Raw genomic sequence first — 25,720 nt, 5'->3', positions numbered from 1 at the left:
TATGCAAAATGTGACAATCAAAGAAATTCAAATAAAGTCTAAAAAACTACTAAAAATTAAACAACAATTTACTAAAATCAAATGAATAATAATTAAGACTCTAGCCAAGAAATAACTTCAGTCATGGTTCACCTAATTGATCATCGATGCAAAGTCAATCCCAATTATTTACCAATAAATAGGTTATAACTGTCAAACAAGCGATAACAGTCAGCCCCTCCTTATTGTGTCGGTGATTAAGGTACGCCCGTTAATCATTGCCCTAATTGAGAAATTATCTTAGGTACGTCCAAAAAATTTAATTTTCCAATTGCCTTACGTATTAGAGGAGCCCTATTCTAACCAAATAACGCACTACCAGGGTTATTTCAGATTAGCCCGCATATCCTCCTGACACAAACCCAATCATGCCAGTTGTCACTATTTCAAGGCAATTAAACAATTACGAATTTAATGCCCTAATTGACAATAGATTCCAAATTAACTAATTATTCGGATCCAAGACAATCAATTAATTAAATAATCATAAGCACTGCAATCAAGGAATATGCGAATACCAATAAATAAAAGAAAAAGATGAACTTAAATCGATCTTACAATTTTAGGCGATCCAAAGCCTCCGTTGTTCCTTGATTAGACAAAGGGATTTAACTCATCTCTTGTCCACTCCTACCGAAAATAAAAGAAAAGCAACTAAAGATGAAAAGAAAAGTCAAAGGCTAAGCTTCCCCTCTGACATGCGTAGGAAGTAAAAAAAGAAGCCAAAAGGGAAAAGTTCTCCCCAAAAGCTAAAAGGAGTCCTCTCCTATTTAATTACTAACTAAGTCCTCTAAGTGCGGCGGCTCCCAACAGGAAGAAGAAGCCCTTCAGCCGTCTTTCCTTCACCGAATTTACCAAAATGGGCGTAATATCTTCTTTTTCAAAATTGCCCCTGGGGTCACTCTGTGACTTGGACTTCTTTTCTATCAAATTGGCATTTTTTATCATATTTTCATTCTATTCCCTGAAATAGATGCAAAATACCAGAAATGAGTAAAATTCAATAATTAATCCACATCTGGTCAGGTAATATGGGAGATTAATAATAAAATAAATGATAAAATTGCATCCTATCAGAGGGACATGTGGTGAGGATGGAAATCATCCACCAAATACAAGAAAATGTGAAGGGCGTGGGATGTGTATCAAAAGATGAAAACTGTGGTGAAAACGTGGCATCTAAACTAATATGCAATGAGTGCGAGAATATCGTGACCTGAGGGCCGAAGGCCAATAACTGTATAGGTGGCATAGCATGGGAATCTGTCATTGTCAAAGACACGAATATGGTGAATTAATTACTAGTCGAGCTGTGTCGAGATTGAGTGCCCGTCTCTGTGCTTTGAACGCTCGTTTTGCCGATGACTTCATCTTGCAAGCCATGCCTGCTGTGTCGACTTCTGCTAGATGATAGTTCATCTTGTGTAGGGACATGTCACACTGGATTCTGGAGTGGAATATTTTGCGACGTGGGAGGATTATGATCGAAGAAGTCAGAATCATCAATTATCATGCGATCAAGTTGGAAGTATTGCATTGATCCATATGTCTCATCGACAATGGTCAACAAATGTGGATGAAACCGATCTGCAATGTCATCAAGCTCAAGTGCGGCATGCGATTGTCTGGCAATGCGTTGCATAGTAAATATCTCGCATTGTCGAAAATGGAGAAACTATTATCAATTGTTGTCGAATTGTAAATAAATTAAATATTGAGGTAGTGGTAACTTACTAAATTATCTAACTGGTCAAAAACTCCAAATAGCATTTGATCAAACTGTGCATGTTATTGGATAGAAGGCATAATGTACAAAATGGTATGATTCTGATACCACTCGAGGTACTTATTTGAAGGTCTGAACGTTGTTATGGGCACACCAAGTACCTTTGCATTTGTACGAACATTCTAGTATCCTATCCAACCCCTATGAAAATGATCTGAGTTTCTTTCCAGATAGCCAGAAAGATCCAACTGATGTAGGCCACCCTGATTAGTGTCAACAGGTTTTGAAATTTTCTGCCTCATGTCAAATTGACGCATGACACAATTAGGACAATATAGTTTGATTATGTACCAGAATAGAAGAAGGACTCTTACTCTCCATATGCGCTCACCCCCATCTACAGTAATCAGGTAGACTAGTTAGCATACCATCGCTATACGACATCCAAATAAACTGATAAAATGACAACTTTTTAGGTGTGGACGAAATTTACGAGATTACTATAACATATAACTAGTTGAGTTATAAGATGAAATACTTGATCCATCCATAGCAAGGCCAACTGCTCATGATAATGTGTGTTGGATTGGTTAGAAGGATCAACCCCAATTTATTTGGCTGTCCATTTCCCATCTCTAGAAAAATTTTCAATTTCAATATATGGGTGTACATCAGGATGAATCACGGGAATTCGCTCTCAAACCCAAAGCTGTAGTAACAAGTATAGCCCACCAGTTGTGATAGCAGCGGTGCGCGATGCATGGCACATTCGAGAATATAAATAGACTAACGTTGTGGACCTCCAACTGGACTGACTCATGGCATCCAGTCACAAATATAGTTGAGCCAATTTAAACTGACGAGATTTTGATATAAATCCGCAAATAGCAATCCACCTAATAGAATCAGAATATACATGAATGCATACTAGCAAACCATCTCATCGGAAATATTTGAAGGTAGTGGTGTACTCAACTGATGGAATATAGATGAAAGTTTAAGACAACCATGGTTGAGCATATTATTCTCTAGCCAGTATTCTAAAATATCATGCACCAACTATTTGCGCTATAATAAATTACGTCTATTGTGCACCAATGTAACCGGTAGACCATTAACGCACAAACTTTATAAAACTTTCACATCCTGCAGAGTGATTGTCGCCTCTCCCATAATTGGGAGGTAAAAAATGTGTGTCTCTTATCTTCAATACTCCACAAGTGTATTTATAAGATCATGATCTACTGTGAGATAACCTACTCTGCGAATATCATAAAAATCAACTGTATCGATGTATTGAACAACTTGTGGATCTAAATCTATCAAAGGTTGAAAAAACCTCCTGTCACAATATCGGACATCTAGATCCATACTTGTGCTTTGAAAAACAGTTGCGAATTTATGTTCAAATTGTAGATATAAAATAGTCCCCCATCTAAGAGCCCTGGATGAGAGGATGTTGTGGCTATGTTCCATCGCTCTATTTAAAATCCTGTTTTTAAATAAAAGTTACACGAATAATGATCTACTATATAATTACTAATTCATTGCATCATATATTATAGAAAATGCAACATTTATTAACATAAAATAGCAGTTCATATCAAAGTACTGTGAATACAGTTTTAGCTACTATCCCAAATTTCTATCACAACTCATATAAATCTTATTTATGAAAGTAACCATGATACGGACAATTGGGGGCACTATGACCTGACTGTAAATAGTTACTACACCGACGTAGTGCATCAGGGCACCTTCTATCCATCTGATTTCTGATCCTTAATGGTTTTCAATGGTTCTGACATTTTTCGTTTCTACTGATCTCCTATAATGCTCAACCTTAATTTCGCTTCGAGCCAATATTTTGGGTCCCTTAACGGATGGAAAGGGCCGCTAAACGTAATTTGATAAGTGAAAAATGTATATTCAAGAGCGACAAACGTCATTGAAATAATGTCACACCTAAAACATGCGGCCATGGTGTGTAAATATGAAAATCACAATTCTCTCCATTTTTCACATGTGCACATACAATTTTCAATGTCAACAGTCTGAGTATTACCTCCTTGATGACTTTGCCAATAAACAATCGTGATGCAGTAAATACTTCTCTTGTGATCGAACATTTGAATTGCATGTGTCATTCCTTTTTCTTATTTTTGACATATTTATCCCAATATTTTCATGAGAATGGATACACCTGATCCGATGCAATCTTGTGATTTTTTATAAACAGATCAACCATTTGATTAAATGTGACCTAAATACATGTAGTGATTGGCAGCAATCGAGCATCCCTCAATACATTATTGAATCATTCAACCATATTTATGGGTATATGCTCCCAACGATACCCTCTGTCTTTGCACAAAACTTATTACTTGAGTTGAACCGATCAACTTATTAACCATGTATATGCCTCTGTATTTAAGGAGAAAATCATGTTCATGAATTTTTCATACTTGCACGGCTGATTTGTCACACTAGCTGTGAACATTAGACTCTTAAGCCTACGAGATGTGGCAATACATTGTCACAATGGGATCGACACTAAAAAAATAATGTAGAAACCTGAAAAGATGTCATATGTGTAAGGGTTCAGAGTTAGTTTACTTTTCATTCTTGAATTTTTGTGTAAAATTGCTCTGCATGTGAATCAAACAAAATCGGTGCACCCCTAACGACTCATGTCATTCTTTGAGTGTATGCATAGCGTTAATAATGCCATAGTGACAGTTAGAAATAACACATATATTTTGCACATCACCACACATGTAAATGCGTAACAACCTCATGAACCAAGACCAACTCCGATTATTCTCTTCATCAACTAGAGCGAATGCCAAAGGAAACATTGAGTTGTTAGTATCAAAATCTATAGTGACAAGTAGTGTTTTCCAGTAAGATCCTTTCACAAATGTACTATCTATGCAAATGACCGATTTCAAATGACGGAAGGCTTGAATGTCAGGAGCAAATGTCCAAAATATGTAGTCAAAAATTAATATGGAAGGGGTAGTCAATGAATGATGGTCCCAAATAACTATCATATTTAGATTGGATAGTTGTAACTCCTGCACATATGTTGGTAATTGTGCTATAGATGTCGACTAATTCCCATATAATATATCAATAGCATAGCATCTGGCGTACCAAGATTTTTTATATGACACATCACAATGAAACTCCATTTTTACCGATGCCTGAGTTTCTTTAATTTTGAACACTGGACCATTCATAATATGGGAAATAATGTGCTTAGCAATTATGCCACTACTCAATCCACGATGGTGATTACTATAACAAACACGGACGCAAGTATGTTTATCGACAAGTGTGACAATTATCCACATATTGTGGAAGCTACGCAAGGTTGTACGAAGTTGCTAATTATACCGAGATATGGAATTATAAACCTGACAATGGACGTACAAGTCGTTGGCATTCTTTCACGAATTTTAAACTTTCTATTCTCCTTTATGGACAACAACTTCATAGTTCGTTTGACATGCTCCTTTGTTTTGAATAGTTGGTCCAATTCTAAACTTTTGGTATGTTCGTTCCAAAATTTTAATTTCTCCAGCCCCCAACATCAAGAGGGTCAAAGTTTAATGCAGCATCAACACCAGTTTCATAATGCAGTTGTAGTCCCTCACTGTTCATCCAAGGAGCACTACGACCAATGTCATCATGGGTTGTAGTCGGGAGCTCTATATACGCTTCCTGCCTGTCGGTATCATGTTGATGGTTCTTATTATCGAAACCATTAAGATTCGACTCCGATTCGAAATCCATGTCAACATCTATAAACTGAATGTCAGTAGATGGCATTGTATCGAACATTGATGTTGATTCAATATCCACACCTCGAGTTCTAAATGTCGATTTGTGCATTATCGGTTGACCACTTGTACTTGAAGGACAACTCTTTGTCTACCGACCATTACCCCTTTTTGCCCTCTATGTCTGATTGGACATCTCCTGCATTTAATTGGATCTCTTGACTCTCAAAAAGGCCGACTGATTGGAACAAAGTTACATGTTCCAAACTACTGCCACCTCACGTACGATTAGCATTTATAATTTTCAAGGTTTGGGTATCATCTTCTCTCAAACCAAAGAGCTCCTCAACCTTTACATACATTTTCTGTTGCATGTCTACTACCAGATTGTAAGTAGTACATTCCAACAATTCCATTATCATCCAACTAAGGCATCATACCAAACATGCAATTTTGGATGCAATTTCGAAATATCAAACTATCTTATAGTTGTTCCGATCTAAACCCATAATATTGTATATTCTGTCTATTAAGTCATCATAACCTACTCTCTTTGTAAGGAACAATACCTTTTTCAATATAGGGGATCATATGAATTGACCCTCCAGCCTATATAATTTTTCCTCCTCAATATAGTTGAATCGCCATACAATTTTCACTTGACATGTTACACCTATTGGAGGCAAGTATTGGTAACATTTTAAAATCGCATTAATATGCTTATTTGAATAATTAATTGAATCAAATATATTTAATTTATAAGAAATAAATAAATAATTATGATTTCTAAATTTATAACAAATAATGATTTATAATTAAATAATTTATAACAAATAATTGAATAATTATATAAATAATAAATTAAACCTAATTAGTCACCTTACTTACTACATTTATTTTCATTTATTTTTTCTTATATGCACTCTATCAATATCCTACATTTCACAATCTATCAATTATATAACCATTCTAATACCATGTCTTTCAAATATTAATAACACCTATTTTGACATTTAGCTATACTAATTACATTAATTATATATATTTAATTTATTAAATGCATCAATTATTTTAAATACTTAAATTACCCCGACTAAATAGCTATCATAATCACAAGTCAATACATACCTCGACAAATACATCTAAATTCATTTAATCGAGCTCTTAAAATTAATTCATTAAACTAATTAAAATAACTAATTAACCACTAAACTAATTAAACTAATCATATACCAGATAACATAAACTAATATCAACTAACTTACGTAATAAACTAAATTACTTTAAACTAATAACACTAATTTTGATGTTTATCTAAACTATTTACACTAATTTTTTCACCTATTCAATTTATTAAAGATGTCAATTATTTCAATTACTTAAATTACACTGACTAATTAAACAACTATCATAATCACAAGTCAATACTACATTAATTACATCTACATTCATTTAATCAGTCTCTTCAAATTAATTCATTAAATAAATGTACTAATTAAACTATTTCAACTAATTAAACCACACTACAACAAAAATGACCTTTAACGGCATTTAAAGGTGTCAGTATAGATAATCTAACCTGACACTTTACCTTTCCTCACACCTCGGACGAGTGTCGTCCCTTCCAATGTAGGGATAGGTATGTAGTATTTAAATGTGTCAGGAAAATTATGCTGTTATAACATCTCATCTGCCAACAAAAATTCCTTTTCTTGATAATCGAAAGTGTCAGGATAGCTATAGTTAGTAATAAGTAGGAGTTTTTTTAACGGAGCTATGCTGACACTTTTAACTGTCAGGAATTTTTTTTTTTTTGATATAGAAGCAACCTGTGGGTAGTGCTCCCTGCTATACATTCCGTCAATCAAAAAACCCAAAGGACTTATAAAATTATTCCAAAGAACAGAATGCATATAGTAATCTAAAAGCAAAAGTCAATGCTCAAATATAATTTATTGAACTAAAAGTCAGTAACAAGTACAAACTAGAAAGATTCCCTAACAAGTATAATTTGTTGAACTAAAAGTCAGGTAACGTAATTGTACAACATTAGCAACGATTCGCGAGAGGTACAGTATATATATATAGTACATTGTTTGGGCGCCTATAAAGCAGGATATTAAAACCGAGCAACCCATACCGTCAGCGAACTAATCAAAGTGAAGTCAGCTCCATGAAATTCTGTCTAATGTGATAATTGTCTGTACCAGTAAAGTACTTTACGGGCATTTTCTTTGAACATTAGAAGCTCCATGTTCCTCAAACCTGTTAATCGAGAGATAAAACAAACTAAAAATGGGGAGAAAAAAAAGGAGAAAAGTTGAATATTGAAAGGTAGAGTGGATGTAAAAGCTTACTCAGATTTTGAAAACCACATTTGCTGAAAGGAACCAAGTGACGCCAATATACTCCCACCTATCCAAACAGTGAATGCGACAAGTTAGTCAACGCGCAGCATACTGAGATGCATCTAAAGCAATGTAACTTCTAAATGCAAAGAAATGTCCACTTCAATCATAAAGCAGAAGCAAATTGGTCTAAACATGCAACTTTGGAGGAAGCACCGAGGCACATCTAGACTATATCGTAAGTAAACATATCAAATATTGTAAATTTTTGTATTTGGAGAAATCCAGCAATTTGCTGACTATAACAAAGTTAATTCTCCTAAAACATCATTTAAATGTTACACGCAAAATTATTGCATAAATTTGCCCTGTAAATTGTATTCTTCCCCATTCGAATTCTCTTACCTTTCATTTTTAAACATCCCCAAATAAAAATTCAGAAAAAATCAAAGCATATAGTTTTGAGAGGGCTTTCGACTTTCTGAGAAACTGATGGACCATTTCTCAAGTTGGAGAAGAAAAGTTCATGAAGAATATATATGCAATTAGCACAACGAAATTAGTCCGAAATGAAGATCATAACAAGGTGAATGTAAAGAGATGTAGAGTGACAACTAGATACCATTTTCAAATAGAAACTCAACTTTTTCAGGAGAACCACGTAATCTTCTTGCAGTAATTTGCAAAAGAGCACCATCTATAAGCATGTGTTGTACCACTCTTGCAATATTTTTGGTATCATCAATTCCAAGATGGTGACTTCCTAGCAGCGGAATTTGGAGTTCCCTCATCATTGAAACCATTCCTGGAGCCTGACAATCAAAAAGTTTATCGCTACAATCTGAGAAGTTTAACACAACTTGGTCTAATCGACAGCAGCTGCAAACGAGCATTGGGCTGAGATGAAACACTCTATAAAATGCATAAATTCACAGACCAATCTCACACTAATGCAACGTACTCTGAAAGTAGATTGTACAGTAACATGGCGGTCACACAACTAAATCATGCCAACCTATGGTTCACAGGGTGTAATCAACTCAGCTGAATCCAAAGGGAATCATTTCGGAATCAGAAATGTGTAAGTACAGAAAACTCACGCTTCACTTGCCAAAGAGAGATCAAATTAAAGAAAAAGGCTAACATTCAATAGTTAGTCATTAAATATGTATTGTATAAACAATATCTCACCCTTAGTTCTACATGGGAAAGATAAGGCCTCCTCTTTGTGTCATGAGAAAATCGAACTTTTCCCTTTTTCTCTCCTGACTTCATCCATTCCTTATTAACATTGGGATGAATCCACATATCTTCCATGTCTTCTTTTGAAGTTCTGGAGTCCCAAGTTGTATTCAATGGACCTGCTGCCTCATGTATAAACACACAAAATTTATCTTTCAGCACAAAGTATTATCATAGTTACAGAAAATGTACACCAATTAAGTGACAATGAAGTTTTTACATTTCAATACAGTTTCTTAAGCAATGTACTGAGTAACATAATTACTTGGGTATATGATGACAAGCAAGCAGAGCATACTGCCCCCACGTAGATGCTATTTTTTTCTACTGCAAGATTTAGAGGAAATAAAGTCTGCTATTAAACTGAAAGACTACTTGATTGTGTTTGGATAAAAATATTTCGTAGTTAAGTTAGATAGGAGCTTACAACATCACAATAATAATTTCTTTAGCACGATTAATGAGTTGCTTGCTTAGTAAAAGGGAAAAATACAAGTGATAAATTTCTCAATAGAAAAAATCTGAACAAAAAAAAAAAATTCCCTCAAAAAAGTTGAAGGCAGCACGGCATTATCAAATTGTCATCCATGATCCATCCACTATAATAAGGAATAAGGGTATTTGGAGGCATATGAAAGTGATGGGCTCATTGTTTCTGAACCTTTACAATTGGGTACTATTTACATATAATTGCTGCATACCTTTCCCTCACAATTGGGCATTGGTTCCAGGGAATTTGATTCGTGTCCCTGTTTTCTTCAAGAAGAATTACGCTCTTTCCTTGTCTTTACTTTCTCATCCCTCTATTCGCTTCCTTGCAAATTTTCTTCTTTCTTCATTCGAACCTTCCGACAAATAGGTAGTGAGCATGAAAAGTTTTGAAATTTCTTTTTCATCAATTCCTTATACGGCCTGAGCTTGAATTTTAAATCTAAAGCTCTACTCAAACCTATGATCAATTCCAGCCACTTAAAAAAGTGATTAACAAGATGAAAGTAAAGCATAACCGACATGATTGCAGACAAAGAAGAAAACAATACAATTAAGGGGGAAAAAAGGTACAAGAGTGTGGGAAACTTTACAGTGATGATTTCCGTTGTAGTGGCTGGACTCCAGTGAGATGATAGAGGCAACCTTCGCCTACTCTACTCCTCAGCACGCTCAACCCGAATATCTAGTCAGTAAGGAGAAACATGGGGATGGGTTTCAGAGGAAAGAAGAAAAAGGAAAGAGCACGAGTATCTATTTTCTTATTCTTTTTGTCCTAGCAAAGAGAACGAAGGCTTATTGGTGCAGGTGTCGTGGTTGACCGAACAGGGTAGAGAAGCGGCCGAGTCAGCAACTGAAAATAGGGGAGTGGGGCGGCAGTGAAGGCGGAAGACGGAAGAACCAAAATGGGGGAGTTTTGAGAGATAGTTTGCCGAGAGAGAGAGTTTGTGAGAGAGATGAGAAGAACCAAAATTTCACTGGCTTGCAAAATAAAAGTTTTGAAATTTCACTAAGTGTTTTGGCGAAGGAATCTTCAGCCAAAATCAAAAAACATCATTTTATGTTTTAATTTTTTTGGTGTATCTCATATTTTTTCAAGTGTCATGATAGGGAATCTAAAGATACATTATTATTTTTATATCAGATAAAATAAAACAAAATTAAAGTATATATTATTGAATTGATAATAAGTGTCATGATAGAAGTGTTATAATGACAAAAATCAAGCGTGTCAGGAAAAGCCATTTTTGTTGTAGTGCCACTAACTGTATCGTGTTATTAAACTAATATTAACTACGTAATAAAATAAATCACATCATCTGTCTACAATTACTTTTACAAAAAACTAAATAGTAATTTAATAACATAATATAACAATAACATAAAATATTTACTACTAATTGATTAATATAATATAAAAAATATACCAATTTTCATATAATATAAATTACATAAAAAACTAACCTCTTCAAAGCTGTTCGTATTTAAAAATTTGATTGTCTTTTCAGCATTTTGAGTAATCAGCACAGCGGGCTTAATGAAAACACCGCAAATAATTAGCACAGTGGCCTACTCCCAAAAAAATGCGACACCAAAAGGTACTCGGCTGCCAGTTTTCTTTTGTGGTTTCTAGCCAACAGCGAGGTTTCTTCCGTGATACCCTCTGTGAAATCGTCTCTAGATTTGGTCTATGGCAAGTAACTTAACAGAGAGATTGAGATGGGAAAAAGTCAGAATTCAAAGGGAGGAAATGAGATATAGCACGGAGTGAAGTGAATTTGTTCAAGCCTGATTATATAGGTGAGCATGCAGCCTCGGTGAAAATCTGGCCGTTCATTTGAACCGCTAGATTACATACGCAAAATTTTTTTTTTGGGATAATTTCAGAAACCTCCCCTGAGGTTTATGACATTTACACTGACCTCTCCTGTGGTTTGAATAATTACACTGACCTCCCCTGAGGTTACTAATCCTTTGCAAATTTAGTCCAAACGATTAAAATATTATTTTAGGGAGTGAAATTAGAATTTTGTACCAAATTTGCCCTTTGTACTACATGTCCAATAAATGACAAAGTACTACAAATCAATTAATAATTAATAAACTTTAAGGAGTATAGTTTATAGGCAAATACGCATTACCTATTTAAAGTACCAACTCTTTACGAAAATTTTACTTTCAAACATTTAATTTAATACAAATATTTACGCTCAAATACAGATTTGCATTTACTTTCAAATATTTAATTTTTGTTAAATACAAAATCTACCAATCTCTCTTCCGTAAAAATATTAATATAACACTTTTTGAATTTTAGTTCCAAACATTTATGTATTTAGCATAAATTAAATGATTCAGAATAAAATGTCCATAAAGAGCCAATACTTTACTCATGTAATGGATGAAAGCCATAAAGAATTAATACTTTATGAGCCTTTTTAAAAAAAAATATTTAATTTATATTAAATAAATAACCTATCGATTTCCTTTTTGCAAGAATATTACTGTAACATTTTTTGAATTTCAAATATTTACGCTCAAATACAGATTAGTATTTGCTTTTAAATATTTAATTTTTGTTAAATACAAAACCTACCAATCTTTCTTCCGTAAAAATATTAATATAATACTTTTTCAATTTTAGTTACAAATATTTATGTATTTAGCATAAATTAAATGATTCAGAATAAAATGTCCATAAAGAGCCAATACTTTACTCATGTAATGGATGAAAGCCATAAAGAATTAATACTTTATGAGCCTTTTTAAAAAAAAATATTTAATTTATATTAAATAAATAACCTATCGATTTCCTTTTTGCAAGAATATTACTGTAACATTTTTTGAATTTCAAATATTTACGCTCAAATACAGATTAGTATTTGCTTTCAAATATTTAATTTTTATTAAATACAAAACCTACCAATCTTTCTTCCGTAAAAATATTAATATAACACTTTTTCAATTTTAGTTACAAATATTTATATATTTAACATAAATTAAATGATTCAGAATAAAATGTCCATAAAAGCCAATACTTTACTCATGTAATGGATAAAAGCCATAAAGAATTAATACTTTATGAGCCATTTTTTAAAAAAAAATATTTAATTTATATTAAATAAATAACCTACCGATTTCCTTTTTGCAAGAATATTACTGTAACATTTTTTGAATTTTACTTACAAACATTGATATATTTATCATAAATTAAATGTTTGAAAGTAAAATACCCGTAAACAGCCGTTACTTTAAATAGGTAATGCGTATTTGCCTATAAACTATACTCCTTAAAGTTTATTAATTATTAATTGATTTGTAGTATTTTGTCATTCATTGGACATGTAGTACAAAGGGCAAATTTGGTACAAAATTCTAATTTCACTTCCTAAAACAATATTTTAATCGTTTGGACTAAATTTGTAAAGGATTAGTAACCTCAGGGGGGTCAGTGTAATTGTTCAAACCACAGGGGAGATCAGTATAAATGTCATAAACCTCAGGGGAGGTTTCTGAAATTATCCCTTTTTTTTTTAACTACTACCACTACTGAGCTGACACAGCCTGATAGGAGACAAAAACTGCACAAAAAAAGGATCAGTCATATCTTCTAGCTTTGAGATTCCAATCAAAGCTAGAATCTACCAATTGACTCGAGGTAGCCTTTTTTTTTAAACTTCTGTAGATTCTGTCCGGGCAGTTTTTTTTTTTTGACTTTTTCCGGGAGGGTAGACAAGATTAAAAATGAAAGCATATAAATGCAAGAGAGGTTAATAATTACTAATATATAGATATATATATATAGTAAATTATGTGATTTTTAAATATGATAACGGGTGCCCAAAAAAATACCATTAAAACAATACTAAGCTGAAATAGTTTTCGTAAATATAAAAGGCAAAATGAACTTCGGTAAAAAATGTTATTCCTAAAATAGTTTGTACTTAGATATTTAAATTCGATTTCGAAATTTTCATTACTCGTTGAAGTACCAAATTCTATATTTTAATAAAATATATTATATATTACATACCCACTAATATAGTATATTACATACCAATCTAGTGAATAGTATTATGAGTCATAATTTATACTTCTATGGAGACATGTGGCCTTAAAAGCACCATTAATAAGTAAATTTTATATTGTTAATTATGCATTAAATTTATTTAACTAATCTATATTATAAATCTCAATTTAAAATTTTTTTTATATTAATGAAATATCAATTATTAGCCCTCAGGGGCTTGGTCTGGTGGTTGAGGTTGTTGAAGATGGAGTTTTAGATCCTTGATTCGAACCTTGCTGTCAGCAAGTTGCTGAAGGTGGTGAATAGTTTGCGGGATCCACTCCCTGCGGGATACACCTAAAAAAAAAAAATCAATTATTTGACCAAAATCCAATCACGAATATTTAAGTAAAAATCCCTTCTCCTTTTTCTTTCAACAGCCGGAAGTAAAAATCCCTTCTCCCGCTTCCTTTTTTACTGCCCATACAATAGTCCAAAGAAGGGGTAAAACCGGCAAATAAAGGAAAACAAAATCCTAGGGTTTTATACTGGCTTGGTATATATACCATTCTCCTCTAATGCCAGATACTCATTAGACTGGTTAGGGAGGAGCAGCAGCACAGCAGAAGGCTACTTTGCTCTTCATCGCGGCGAAACCCTAGCTCCAAAGATGGTAATAGCTCTCTCTTTGTATTTCTTCCGATTTAATATTTCAATCTAGTTTTCGGTGCCGTAATTATGTCTTATTTTGAAAGATATTGGTTCTCTTTTTTTTGGGTGAATCGTCAGTTTGTAGGTTCTATCTAGAATTTCTTTTGTTTATTCATCATTTTTTTGGAACATTTTTAAACAGTCAAATCGTTTGATTAGTGTGGATTCTGGTTGGAAAGTATATGATTCACGTTATTGCATTGCTGATTATTACAGATTTTTATTGTCTCGTTTTTACCTTTAGGGTAAGTTAGGATAGTGGTTAAAGTATAGGGTTTTCAATAGGCTGTGAGAAGATTTAATTAATGCTTGAATGCTTTGGGGATAAGGGGATTTTTAGTGAAGTGTTATGAGCAGCAATTGCTGGAGCTTTCTGAGGAATTATCTTGCTGGGAGAGAGATTCTTATTTTGCAATTGGAGGAGTTTTATGTTGGTCCGGAGCCTAGGAATTGCTCCAGGACCAGCTCCATGTGGACATATAAATGACCCCACTTGCTAATTCGCATATTAAGCGGGGTCCTCATGGAGCTTTTTGAAACAACTACTAACCGTGACTGTAGTTGTTCGGTTAGCAGTTGTTCTGGACTGACATAAAATTTTTTTTTGCAATTGCATTCCTGTTAGCTTGGTGAGCTCAAGGTTTTCTTTTGGGAGGAGGAAGGGGGAGGGATTTGTCCTATAAAATGTTTGAGTTTGAATCATGTCAGACTGAGTTAACGCCAAAATATGACAAGTTCAGTAGGATTTTTCCCCAATAGGCAAACATCTAGGTATATTTTCTGTATTCAATGGGTGAATTGTATTTCCTTCTAGACTTTGAATGATGGTGGACTAGTGTTGTTTGTATTGATTTTGTCAGCTCAGACTTTGTCTTATCTTTATTGTTAGACTATGACCCGGTTCAGAATTGGTGGTATCTTCTGGTAATTTTACAACGATTCTTTGGAAGGAAGCCGAAAGCAATAGAACTGAAAAGGCTTCTCATAAAGATAAAGTTAATAATATAGAAAACTGGCTGGAGAGAATTGCAGTCTTTACTTTTTCTTTCTTTATGGTGCAATAGCTTTTGCTTTATATATTACATTCAAGGTTAAAATTAAACTTGGTCATATTTTTTTTATTGATGTTTGTTTGGATTTATGATCTTAGCCTAAGCAAATACACGAGATCAAGGATTTTCTTCTAACAGCTAGAAGGAAGGATGCACGGTCAGTGAAGATAAAGAGGAGCAAAGATGTGGTGAAGTTCAAGGTGCGCTGCTCTAAGTATCTGTACACACTCTGTGTCTTTGACTCTGAGAAGGCTGATAAGTTGAAGCAATCACTTCCCCCAGGTTGGTGATTACTGTTTTTACACCATTTACCTGCATAGTTCAAGTGACCTGTAGTAGTATTTTCTCTGCAAAAAATCTCTACTGTATTGAAGGCAGCATAGCAAAGCATAAAATGTTTAGTGCAGTCCAAGCTGGATTGCATGTATATCTTAACTTTATTCTGTCATGGTTGATGCTGTAGTAGTCATATAGAACCAGTAGACTCTGGTTTAAGTAGATTCTTTTAAGTCCCAAGTTATTGTGCTATACCTTTTCGTTTCCCTCTGCATTCTCAAACTAGTATGCTTAATTATTTAAGTTCATGTCTTTGTTGCTGAGTTTGAAACTTTAAGTTGGGTGTTCTGGCATGAATGTTAACCATTTATGACCAAAAACCGAATGGATAGGAAATTGGCTAGCGGCTTTAGTTTGCAAGTGTTCTATGCATAGACTTCTGGTCCATGTGATGTAGTTGATATTGTTGTTTTATGAAACATTGCTGGAGTTTCTTACGTACTCTTTCAATTATTGCAGGTTTGAGTGTGCAAGATCTGTGAGCGGCAATTCGTTTGCATCAAGCAGTGTTGCCCAGAATTATTTTGATTTGTTTCACAGTTGCCATGACAAAGACCCCGTTTTAAGTGTGTGAATGTTGCTTATCTTAATCGTAGAGGATTTGAGATCTTGCCAGCAATTAGATGTATACAACTCAGCTGAAACTGTATTTTGGTCTAAATTTGACTTCCAATTGAGTGATTGGGCAGACGTCTAACTGGAGCTTGCTATCATTTCCAAAGATGGCCTGGACACCATAAATAGTTGCCTTGTCGCTTCCCAAAGCTGGCACAAACTCCGTTTGATTTGAATAGGAATCCCAAGCTAATCTGCAGCGGTCTTTCCGCCCTGGTTTTCTGACTTCTTTAAATGAATTTATCAATTATGGCAGGTTTTAGATTTTAATAGCTTTAAGGTAATAGCCTTTACACAGTTATCTAAGAATTTTAGGCTTGTGTCCCTAAACAAGTTCAAGTAATGCTTGAACCTTTGATTGGCGTTTCATTGCACATATTAGTGTTTGAGCAAACTCTAGTGTTATGTTCTCACGGCATTATATACAGAACGAGCTTAGGCTGAATTCAGGATCACCACATTATAGTCATTATACTTGTTTCGTTCATTGCCAGACCACCTTTGCCGTGGCATCCAACAGAGGAGTTAAGAAAGTGGCAGGTGTCTATGGAGAGATGGTTCATTAAGATGAAAATCATTTCCATTTCCCTTTTAACAGGGGAAGTTATACATGAATTGAACTTATTTATTTGGTTCTTCGTTTGTCGTACGGCAGATTATTGCGCAATGGCAAGAATAAGAGCCTGCAAATGGCAGCATCGGCACCAGAGGAAAACACCTTAGGAACATAAACAGGATTCCCCATTGTTGCCATCTTTTTCATTGCCTGTATGGTCGGCGCAAGTCTTGTTTTATCCAAATGATACCAGTAATATTCAACTTCTCACGGTCCATATGCCATTGAGGAAGATGATAGATCATAGTCAAAGATTTTGCAACTTTTTTTTAACATATGAGCCCTATGGTTTTTTACTCAGGTGCAATACTTGATTGAAAGGAACTCTTGGCAGTCTCAGTTGGCTCGGGGTTTGCGATTCCAGTTTCTTGATTAATTGATGGCATCTGATAAGAGAGAATTATTGAACATAAGATGCCACTGCAGATGGACACAAACAACAGCTAGAATCACAAACTAAAGCATTTAAGCAATTCCATCTTGTGTGGTAATGCATGTTTTGCACTCAGTAAGGTAGTCAAGCTAACAGCCATCTAACATTGCCATATTTGAGCCAATACAACAGATATCAAGCTCATCTAAAGTCTCAAATCAGCTAGTGATCTTTGATGAACAAAACTTCTGGCAATTGAGCAGACGATGTAGAATTAACTGGACTACTACATCAGACTGAAATCACAAGACCAGGGACAGTGTTTCTACCTTGACAATTATGGTACACGAGTTGCTGTTGTTTTAGCATCTCATACCACTGCTGGTTTGTTGGGATTTATAACTGTGATGCAAAATGAAGCTTATCATAAAACAAGGAGGTTAAGGAACAAATATTTTTTCTTTCGACGATTAACTACTTGAAAAACTAGCAATTCAATATATTATCTTGAGCAGTCTGCCTATGAAATTAACCTTTCTCAAGCTTAAAAACTCTAACATGGTTAGGAGTAAACATCCATACCTAAACAATATGAAGGGCAACTTATTGACCGATTCTGATCTCTTTCAGCTATTTAACTTGAAAATTATAGTAGACTCCAACCATGAGTAACTTATTGACCGATTTAAACATATTTATTTCCCCAAAACTGCAAGAAGTTACTCAGCATCAACTGAGACCATCTTATTAGGAAAAGATACAAGGGGAGTCCCTCAACAAAATTTTTTCACCCAATACTTTCATCAATTTTTTTAATTTTACGATTCCGATCTCTTTATAGTACATTTTATAATTCACAGGAAGTCTTAGCTAGTCATCCATCTAATAGATGACAAATTGACAATTATGCCTGACAAATCTTCTGAACAGCTAAATGAGAGATAAAACAACCTTAGAGCTAGAGACATGATCAGAAGAGTTGCTTTATGCTAGTGTGAAGTTTAATGAGTTTCTGTGGAAAAGCATTCTCTATGGGCTTTCTTGGAGCTAAGCTGGCATAGTATTTATAAAGGACACAAATCATATACCAATAATTAGCTTTTGTCAACTTTACAAGAACTTAGAGAGTACTACTGCAGTGCTAAAAGTGATTAAGAGTGTGCTATACTAAACATTTGATGATTCTCCGGTTGTTTATAGAAAGACAAAACCAGAACAGATCCAGGGTGTCCTGACCAACAGACCAAACAGGCAGAGCCACAAGGTTTTTTGGTTAGGTGGCCAGAGGTGCTAATTTATTTGCAGAAGATGTTTATTCCTCAAAAGTAGAAGATCAAGGTCAAAATGATCCGTGAACTCAAAATTGCCAAAGAGATAAACTACTAAATGGTACTTGATACACTCTACAATACAGCCACATATCCTTTTGGAGAACTAAAAGCTGAAAGGAAGAAAGTTAACATTGGGACTAAATACCATAGCAGAAAACCCTATGCCAAGTAATTTCAAAGGCATAATACTCTGGACTTCCACTTTAAGTAATTAAATCTAATTGGCAAGGTCAAACCTGTAAAATAAGGCCACCGGATGAAGGAGAAATAAGATGCCATACCAGGGCCACCGGAGGAAGGAAGTTAAAATACAGCGGCATACAAGCAGAGAAAAAACACAAGTTCAGGCTACTACATCAAAATAAACATAAGTCAGCATACAGCAAAAATAATAAAATTGAGTTGCAATTTTGAGAAAACCCAATCAAGCAGAAAATTTGGCAATTGGGAGAAGTTTCCAGTGATATTGGTGGCACTATTGAGGATAAATCATAGGATGGCACAAAGTCTTAGGAAAGGCATTGCATATCATTCCGGCTCTGATTCAGATGAACTTGGTTCAACATCCAACGAAATTCAAATCCAATTCCCAAATGGTTTGGTCCACGATCTCAATTCAATTGATGGCAGGACAAAGCTCTTTTAAATTAATGTTGGCTTTGGATTGGATGTTATAAGAATGACCATCTAGATTGGGGTATCCTTGAAATGCAACTCAGTGCAAGCCATGGAGGTTCTCTCTTGTACACTCTCCTCTTGAACAAAATTGCAGCAGCCGTGGTAGATATAAGCAGTAAGTCACAAGAGTAGGGGTGCAAGACAACTGAATCAAACGCTACAAGAAACTTTCTAATTAGAATTGAAATTAGAGACAACCAACTCAAGAAACTAGACCTACTAACTGATTAAGGAAGAAACGAAGTCAGCCAAAGACAAAGATTAGTTTGCAATCACACAAGTGTCCTGATAGCAGTTTGACACAAGAACTATGGTGTAAAACTTTGACAAATAAGCCAAATGGATAGATCACAGGCACAAATAGATTATTTACAATTACTGAAAGGTCATTCATATAACTGCAGATCATGCCCAATAATGACTAGCAAAAACCAAAAAAAAAATCTCATTTCCACCTCAGTGACCAATAAGACCTTATCAAACAAATTTTATGACTAACAAACAATGGTTACTAGTATTCAAGATACAAATTCAGCATCTTCATTCCATGCTGAGTATCTTTTCAGTAAATAATTCAAATTTACTGCATACTGTAAGAAAGAATATTGTGATGAAATTCTTTGGAAACTAAACCAGCTACATAGACTAGATGCTACTAGAAAAATCCCATTTATAGAATACTTTTATCACAAACTATTTTCCCACATTCAGAAACAAGATTAGGTTTTCCATCTTACAATTGGATATTGTTGAACAAAATTGGGAATCCTCCCCTAAAGCTATTAGAAAAGATAACTAAGTTGTCAGTAGGACTGCAAAATTTTTTCGATAAACATGATTTTGGTCCATTGTAAAACAGCAAAGATTTAGAAAAAGACAAAGCACAGCAAGTAATTTTTAGACTGTTCTCTTGCATGTTCACTTGCATATTCATAAAACTTCAATGCAAGACTTGCCGTTAAATGTTTGTCACCAAGAAATAAAATAAAACAAATTAAAATCAAGACTTGTCCTTAATTTTCTTTCAACTCTATTTGAACGGATGTTATATAGGGTGTGGTTTGAAGTAATTTTTGCAGTTTATACTCATCCATCTGAGAATGGTAAGATAGCAATTAATGGACTTTGAGTCAAAATAGGGCACCTGTATAGCTTTTCCTCGATAAGTACTATATCTCAATCATGAAATATAGCGATTAAATATTAATAACTTCAATTGAAATCACATTCTCTGTAAAATTGAATAAACTTGATTTTAACCTCTAACTATATCTTACATTCTTAACAAGCCTGCATGATAGATTAGATCCAAAAAAGTATAAGGCCTAGTCCTAGTTTTGCTGGAGTTCGACATTCATATTGAGAAGTGGGAGTATTCTGCCTTAACGAGACTGCATGATAGAGTAGATCCAAAAAAATGTAAGCCATAGTCCTAGTTTTGCTGAAGTTCGACATTCAGATTGAGAAGTGGGAGTATTCCGCTAGTTTTTTTTTTTTTTTTTTAAATCGAATGTGCTAAATGGATTTTTAAACTAGCACAAAGTCAATGGCATCTTAGCCATGCACGTGAAGACAGTGTGGAAGAATAACACTGTCTAAGCTAAACTTCAGCTAAATTTGGAATAATACTAACTCAGAACGTATATCTTAATTTCATTCTGGAAACATTTCTACGAGGCCTGGTTGAAATCCACCTTAGGACACAAAAATAGATTTTCAACATGAGCAAGGAGATTTAATTTTCTGAACAGCATCCAAAAACATGTGACCATCATTCTCTTTGCAACGCATGACCCCATCGCTAAATAGTACATGCAGTATCAAAATCATGCAAACAAAATCTACACAAAAGAACTATATGGCAAATCAATAAAAGATCACTTCTCAACATTGTTTATAGGTCACTAGACAGTTTACTTCTTCCACAGCCAATAGATATAATCCATCATTCTTCAGCATAAGATATTTAGCTAAAACATAATTATAAAGCAATAAAATTTGTTTGCTAGAGTAATTTAAAAAATTAGTCTTAATCACTTTAACCGAATCCTTTCATATAAAATTCATCATAACTATTTCCATACATTTTAATACCTAATTAATTGTCTCTATCCAGTCTAAGCTGAGGTCAAATCTTCACACTCTGCTATACAAATTCCACTGCTCTCCTGCTCTGCCAAAAAAGAACAACAATTTTAAAAAAAATGATAGATACGAAGCTTGGAAGACTAGAAAAGTATATTATTACCATTGTGATGTGCCAGTAAGTTTTTTTTTTAAAACTATTGCAGATGGTGACCTAATAGCAGTTGTGCAATAAAAACCTATTCTTTAATTATTATTTTAACTTATAAACAACTAAGTACTAAAATTAAAGAATCCCATAATCAAGTATATTGTCAAAAAACGGAGAGTTTCTTGGATGAACTATTCCAAGTTATTGCAAGAGAACGATATTTTTGCCACACTCCTACTGAATGTCTATACAATTTAGTATAGCATTGACAATTAAAGGGGAAGTGATCAGAACACTTTTTTCTGGATCATGCTTAAAGAGTTTGGGTACAGTCAAATGCAGTGAAAAAAAAAATCAATAACCATGACTATCCTAGGGATCTCAAACTATGAATCCAAAGCAAGAAACTGGTCTAGAAAGTTTTTACACTTATAAACTGGCTGCAACTTTGGCACCACTTAAGAATCAAAATAAAAGTAACAATTTTATCTTACAAAACAATTTCTTGAAATTGCAGAAATGCAGCTTAAAACTTTTCCAGAAATCCAAAGTCACAAACTATATTTGCATATGACATTTCATTTCTTATTTACAATAAATTAAAATATTAGTTATCCAAAGCAAAATTTACAGGCAAGCTAAAGTTCCAACACCCATGAAAAACGAAGAAAAAATAACCTGTACAAGTTACCACTTAAGTGATATGCCACAATAAGGTTCTCCATGGAAAGATCGACAAGAGGTCGCCCATAAGAAGTGGTACAAATCCAATTAATGGCAGCAGATTTCTTTGATCTGCAACACTTATCAATTGAACTTCCCTAAGCAAAGTGGCTTCACCACCAAACTGGAGATCTTTGAGGTGTTTAACAAAATATGACCAACAGATCTCCTCTATGGTTCAATTGCATCAAAGATGATAAGTGACAACAGGATCCAAACATTAGTTCCAACAAATTAAAGTTTAGGGGCCAAAAAACTGCAGGACCAACATGTTACAACTAATGTGAAGGTCCTCTTTGTCCCCCATCCATGAACTTCTTGCTATTAGGGTAAATCTTCAGCATCAACATTAGCACAGAAAGATTGTTCTGATTCTCAGCAGATAAATCAAGTAAAATGTGAAAATGTAGATGCATCCAGCAAGAATCCTCTATGAACCATTTCTTCATGATAGACCATTGCATCATCATAATGACCTCCCTTAAGGAGTCCTTGCAGAATGTCACCAAGAGACCTCCTCTAAACAAAGATGATAAGTGATAAAAGGATCAAATGTGAACCTTAGTACCATTCCTACCAGCAAATTAAACATCAGGGGCCAAAAAACTGCAGGACCAACATGTTACAACTAATGTGAAGGTCCTCTTTGTCCCCCATCCATGAACCTCTTGCTATTGGGATCAATCTTCAGCATCAACATTAGCACAGAAAGATTGTTCTGATTCTCAGCAGATAAATCAAGTAAAATGGAAAACGTAGATGCATCCAGCAAGAATCCTCTATGAACCATTTCTTCATAATAGACCACTGCATCATCATAATGACCTCCCATAAGGAGTCCTTGCAGAATGACATTGTATGTAACACTATCTGCCAAGCAACCCTTCTCTTCCATTTTTCCAATGAGCTCTTTAGCTTCGATGAGCAGACCTTCTGAAAGCAGGCCAGCAATCATGGTGTTGTATGTTATGACATTAGGGTCCAATCCTTTAAGGGAGAGATTTTTGAAAAGATCCCGGGCACCATCGAGCCTCCTGCATTTGCACAACCCATCAAGCATGATATTGTACATTTCAATGTGAAGATCTGTTCCATCGGCTTCGGTTGCATGGAATAACTCCAATGCTTCGTCGACATGTCCAGTCTTGCATAATCCAGCCAGTACCACACAGTAAGTGTGAAAATCAGGCTTCATGCCAGAAGCTTGCATCTCATTGAAAATTTCTCGTGCACTAAGATACCTTCCTGAACTAAATAACCCCTGCAACACAGTGTTATAAATAACAATATTAGGTGTTAAACCTTTATGTGGAATCTCTTGAAAGAGCGTCATGGCTGCTTTCACTTTCTTGGTCTTGTAATAGGCATTTATTAGAATACCATAGCAATGGAGATCGGGTGTAAGGCCGCTAGCAACCATGGCATTGAAAACTCTACTTGCGTCATCTATTCGACTCTGTAAACAGTACCCATCCATTAAGGAACTGTATGTGACCAGGTCGGGATTTTGACCTTGCTGGATCATGATCTGGACTACCTCTTCAGCATCTTCTATATGCCCTTCCTTACATAGTGCATCCACCACTATACTAAAAGTAATAACATTTGGAACAATTTTATAAACCTTCATCTCAGCAAAGAGCTTGTCAACATCCTTCCATCTGCTTAAGCTGCACAGACCCTGAATCAAACAACTGTAAGTGACAACATTCGGGGGAATGTCCTTTTCAATCATCTCCTGTAAGAAGGCAAGAGCTTCATCAACCATTTTATCCTTGCACAAGCTGTCAATGACAGTATTGTAAATAATTGCAGTAGGTTTACAAGGGCTTCCTCGTTTTTCCATTGCTCTGAGGAATTCAATGGCTGTTTGAGTGTTTCCTGCCTTACAGATCCCATCTATCACAATCCCCAACATAGTTTCATTGGGTTTACAAAGTTTTTCCTTGATTATCTTTTTGAACAATTCTTGTGCCTGAGGAACCTTTTGTTCTCGAAAAAGTCCCTTAAGCAAAGTGCCAAAGGTGACTACATCGGGAACAAAACCACGTTTGAAGAAGCCAGCCAATGTAGAAAAAGCTAGATCCACTCGGCCCACAACGCAGTAACAATTAATCACCATAGTAAGGGTGTACTCATTTACAGGAATGCCCTTGACACACATATCTCTAAAAAGGGAAACAACTGAAGAATAATGCTTCTTCATCTTAACAATACGGTCCAGCAATTGAGTGAAATCAATAACGGAAGGCAGAGGCCTCATCCGAGCCATCCGCTCGAACAAGCTCAAAGCATCATCAAGACTGTTGACATTATTAATATCATTCCTTAATTCAGGTTGAAATTTCAGAGCTTTTTCAGAAGAACTCTTAAATTTACTACTAATAGCAGAACAAAAAGCCAAATGGGGTTTATGGTTTGGGAATGCAGAGAGGAATGATGCAAGAGTAGTACAACCTGCAGGAGCAGGAGTACCTAATGAAGCCGCTGCTCCCTGAGACCGAGCAATGGAAACAATCACCGCAGAAGAAGCTCTTCTCTGCATCGTCGTCGTCTTCATCATCATCATCCCCATCGTCTTCCGGTCTCAAATGAACTAATTACTGGGATTTTTCAGGCAAATTCTGAAGTTCGGTTGTTGAAAATTATTTTCTGAGGTAAATTCAGGCAATTGCGCTTGCTTTCTCAATTACGACGTCGTCGCAGTGTCGGATACTAAAGCTCAGTCAAAAGCCTGGCAATGCCCAAACCCCTTTTTTTTAAAAAAAAGAAAAAAAAGAGAGAGGCTATTTTGTAAAAGGCGAATGGGATGATATTTGTTGATTATGAACGATCATGATATTGTTGTTATTATTGCAACCCTTGATTAAGATAAACTTGATAGTAGTCATATTTGAACATACAAAAGTTATTTTTTTCACAGCAATTAAATACTACCCTGTTAAGTAAAAAATTTTGAGCCATGTAGCAAATTTTATTTTGCCAAGTCTAGGTGTATAATTTAGTTAAGCTATTTGACTAGAACTTGCTCGTAGTTTAGTCAAAGGTTCGACTCCGGTGTTCATCAAGTTCGAGTGAGGGTGGGGTGTTGGTGACGTGACGATGTCAGGAACTCAAGCGCAATGGCTTGAATCTGAGTTACTGATTAGAATTGAATGTGGGGACGAACTGGGAAAAAGGAGAAAAAGGGAATCAGAGGAAGTGAAAAGAAAGAGAGAGAATCAGAGGAAAATGAGATGGAATTTGTTATTACTCAAAACTGTCTTCTTCACATGTGTGGGCCCCTTTTATAACCAATTCTAACAACCTGTAAATTGCTAATTAACCGACTAACTAACTACTAACCCAGACGACATCGCTTGACTTCAATTGATTTATGCCCAATTTGAGCATTTATTACAACTAATTCAT

At 34.9% G+C, this 25,720-nt stretch overlaps 3 protein-coding genes across 12 annotated transcripts; 1 reads left to right on the top strand and 2 right to left on the bottom strand.

Annotated features, from left to right (window-relative positions):
• Window positions 1-7,488: 7,488 nt before the first annotated feature.
• On the bottom strand, window positions 7,489-10,600 carry LOC140011014 (uncharacterized exonuclease domain-containing protein At3g15140-like). 5 transcript variants are annotated; one of them, XM_072058790.1, is made up of 6 exons: window positions 10,223-10,600; window positions 9,842-9,985; window positions 9,090-9,262; window positions 8,521-8,710; window positions 7,908-7,965; window positions 7,489-7,815 (listed from the first exon to the last, which is right to left on the bottom strand). In XM_072058790.1, exons 3-6 carry the CDS (start codon window positions 9,213-9,215, stop codon window positions 7,770-7,772), a joined length of 420 nt encoding a protein of 139 aa, XP_071914891.1. In that variant the 5' UTR covers window positions 9,216-9,262; window positions 9,842-9,985; window positions 10,223-10,600; the 3' UTR covers window positions 7,489-7,769. The 5 variants fall into 5 exon arrangements, with proteins under 5 accessions (XP_071914891.1, XP_071914892.1, XP_071914888.1 ...); XM_072058791.1 differs by having other exon boundaries at window positions 7,926-7,965; XM_072058787.1 differs by having other exon boundaries at window positions 8,543-8,710.
• A 3,553-nt stretch (window positions 10,601-14,153) lies between these two features.
• On the top strand, window positions 14,154-16,434 carry LOC113702040 (large ribosomal subunit protein eL38z/eL38y). Its single transcript, XM_027222987.2, has 3 exons — window positions 14,154-14,311; window positions 15,500-15,683; window positions 16,197-16,434. The coding sequence occupies exons 1-3, from the start codon at window positions 14,309-14,311 to the stop codon at window positions 16,217-16,219; spliced, it is 210 nt and encodes a 69-aa protein (XP_027078788.1). The 5' UTR covers window positions 14,154-14,308; the 3' UTR covers window positions 16,220-16,434.
• A 353-nt stretch (window positions 16,435-16,787) lies between these two features.
• Window positions 16,788-25,184, bottom strand: LOC113702039 (uncharacterized). 6 transcript variants are annotated; one of them, XM_072059113.1, is made up of 4 exons: window positions 22,265-25,184; window positions 21,445-21,518; window positions 17,671-19,507; window positions 16,788-17,354 (listed from the first exon to the last, which is right to left on the bottom strand). In XM_072059113.1, exon 1 carries the CDS (start codon window positions 24,882-24,884, stop codon window positions 22,938-22,940), a length of 1,947 nt encoding a protein of 648 aa, XP_071915214.1. In that variant the 5' UTR covers window positions 24,885-25,184; the 3' UTR covers window positions 16,788-17,354; window positions 17,671-19,507; window positions 21,445-21,518; window positions 22,265-22,937. The 6 variants fall into 6 exon arrangements, with proteins under 6 accessions (XP_071915214.1, XP_071915213.1, XP_071915215.1 ...); XM_072059112.1 differs by having other exon boundaries at window positions 16,788-19,507; XM_072059114.1 differs by having other exon boundaries at window positions 16,788-19,507; window positions 21,445-21,523; window positions 22,278-25,184.
• Between the last annotated feature and the right edge of the window lie 536 nt (window positions 25,185-25,720).

Source organism: Coffea arabica, chromosome 7e (assembly GCF_036785885.1).
Source record: "Coffea arabica cultivar ET-39 chromosome 7e, Coffea Arabica ET-39 HiFi, whole genome shotgun sequence".
NCBI lineage: Eukaryota > Viridiplantae > Streptophyta > Magnoliopsida > Gentianales > Rubiaceae > Coffea > Coffea arabica.
This window is presented reverse-complemented; position numbering and strand designations above follow the sequence as displayed.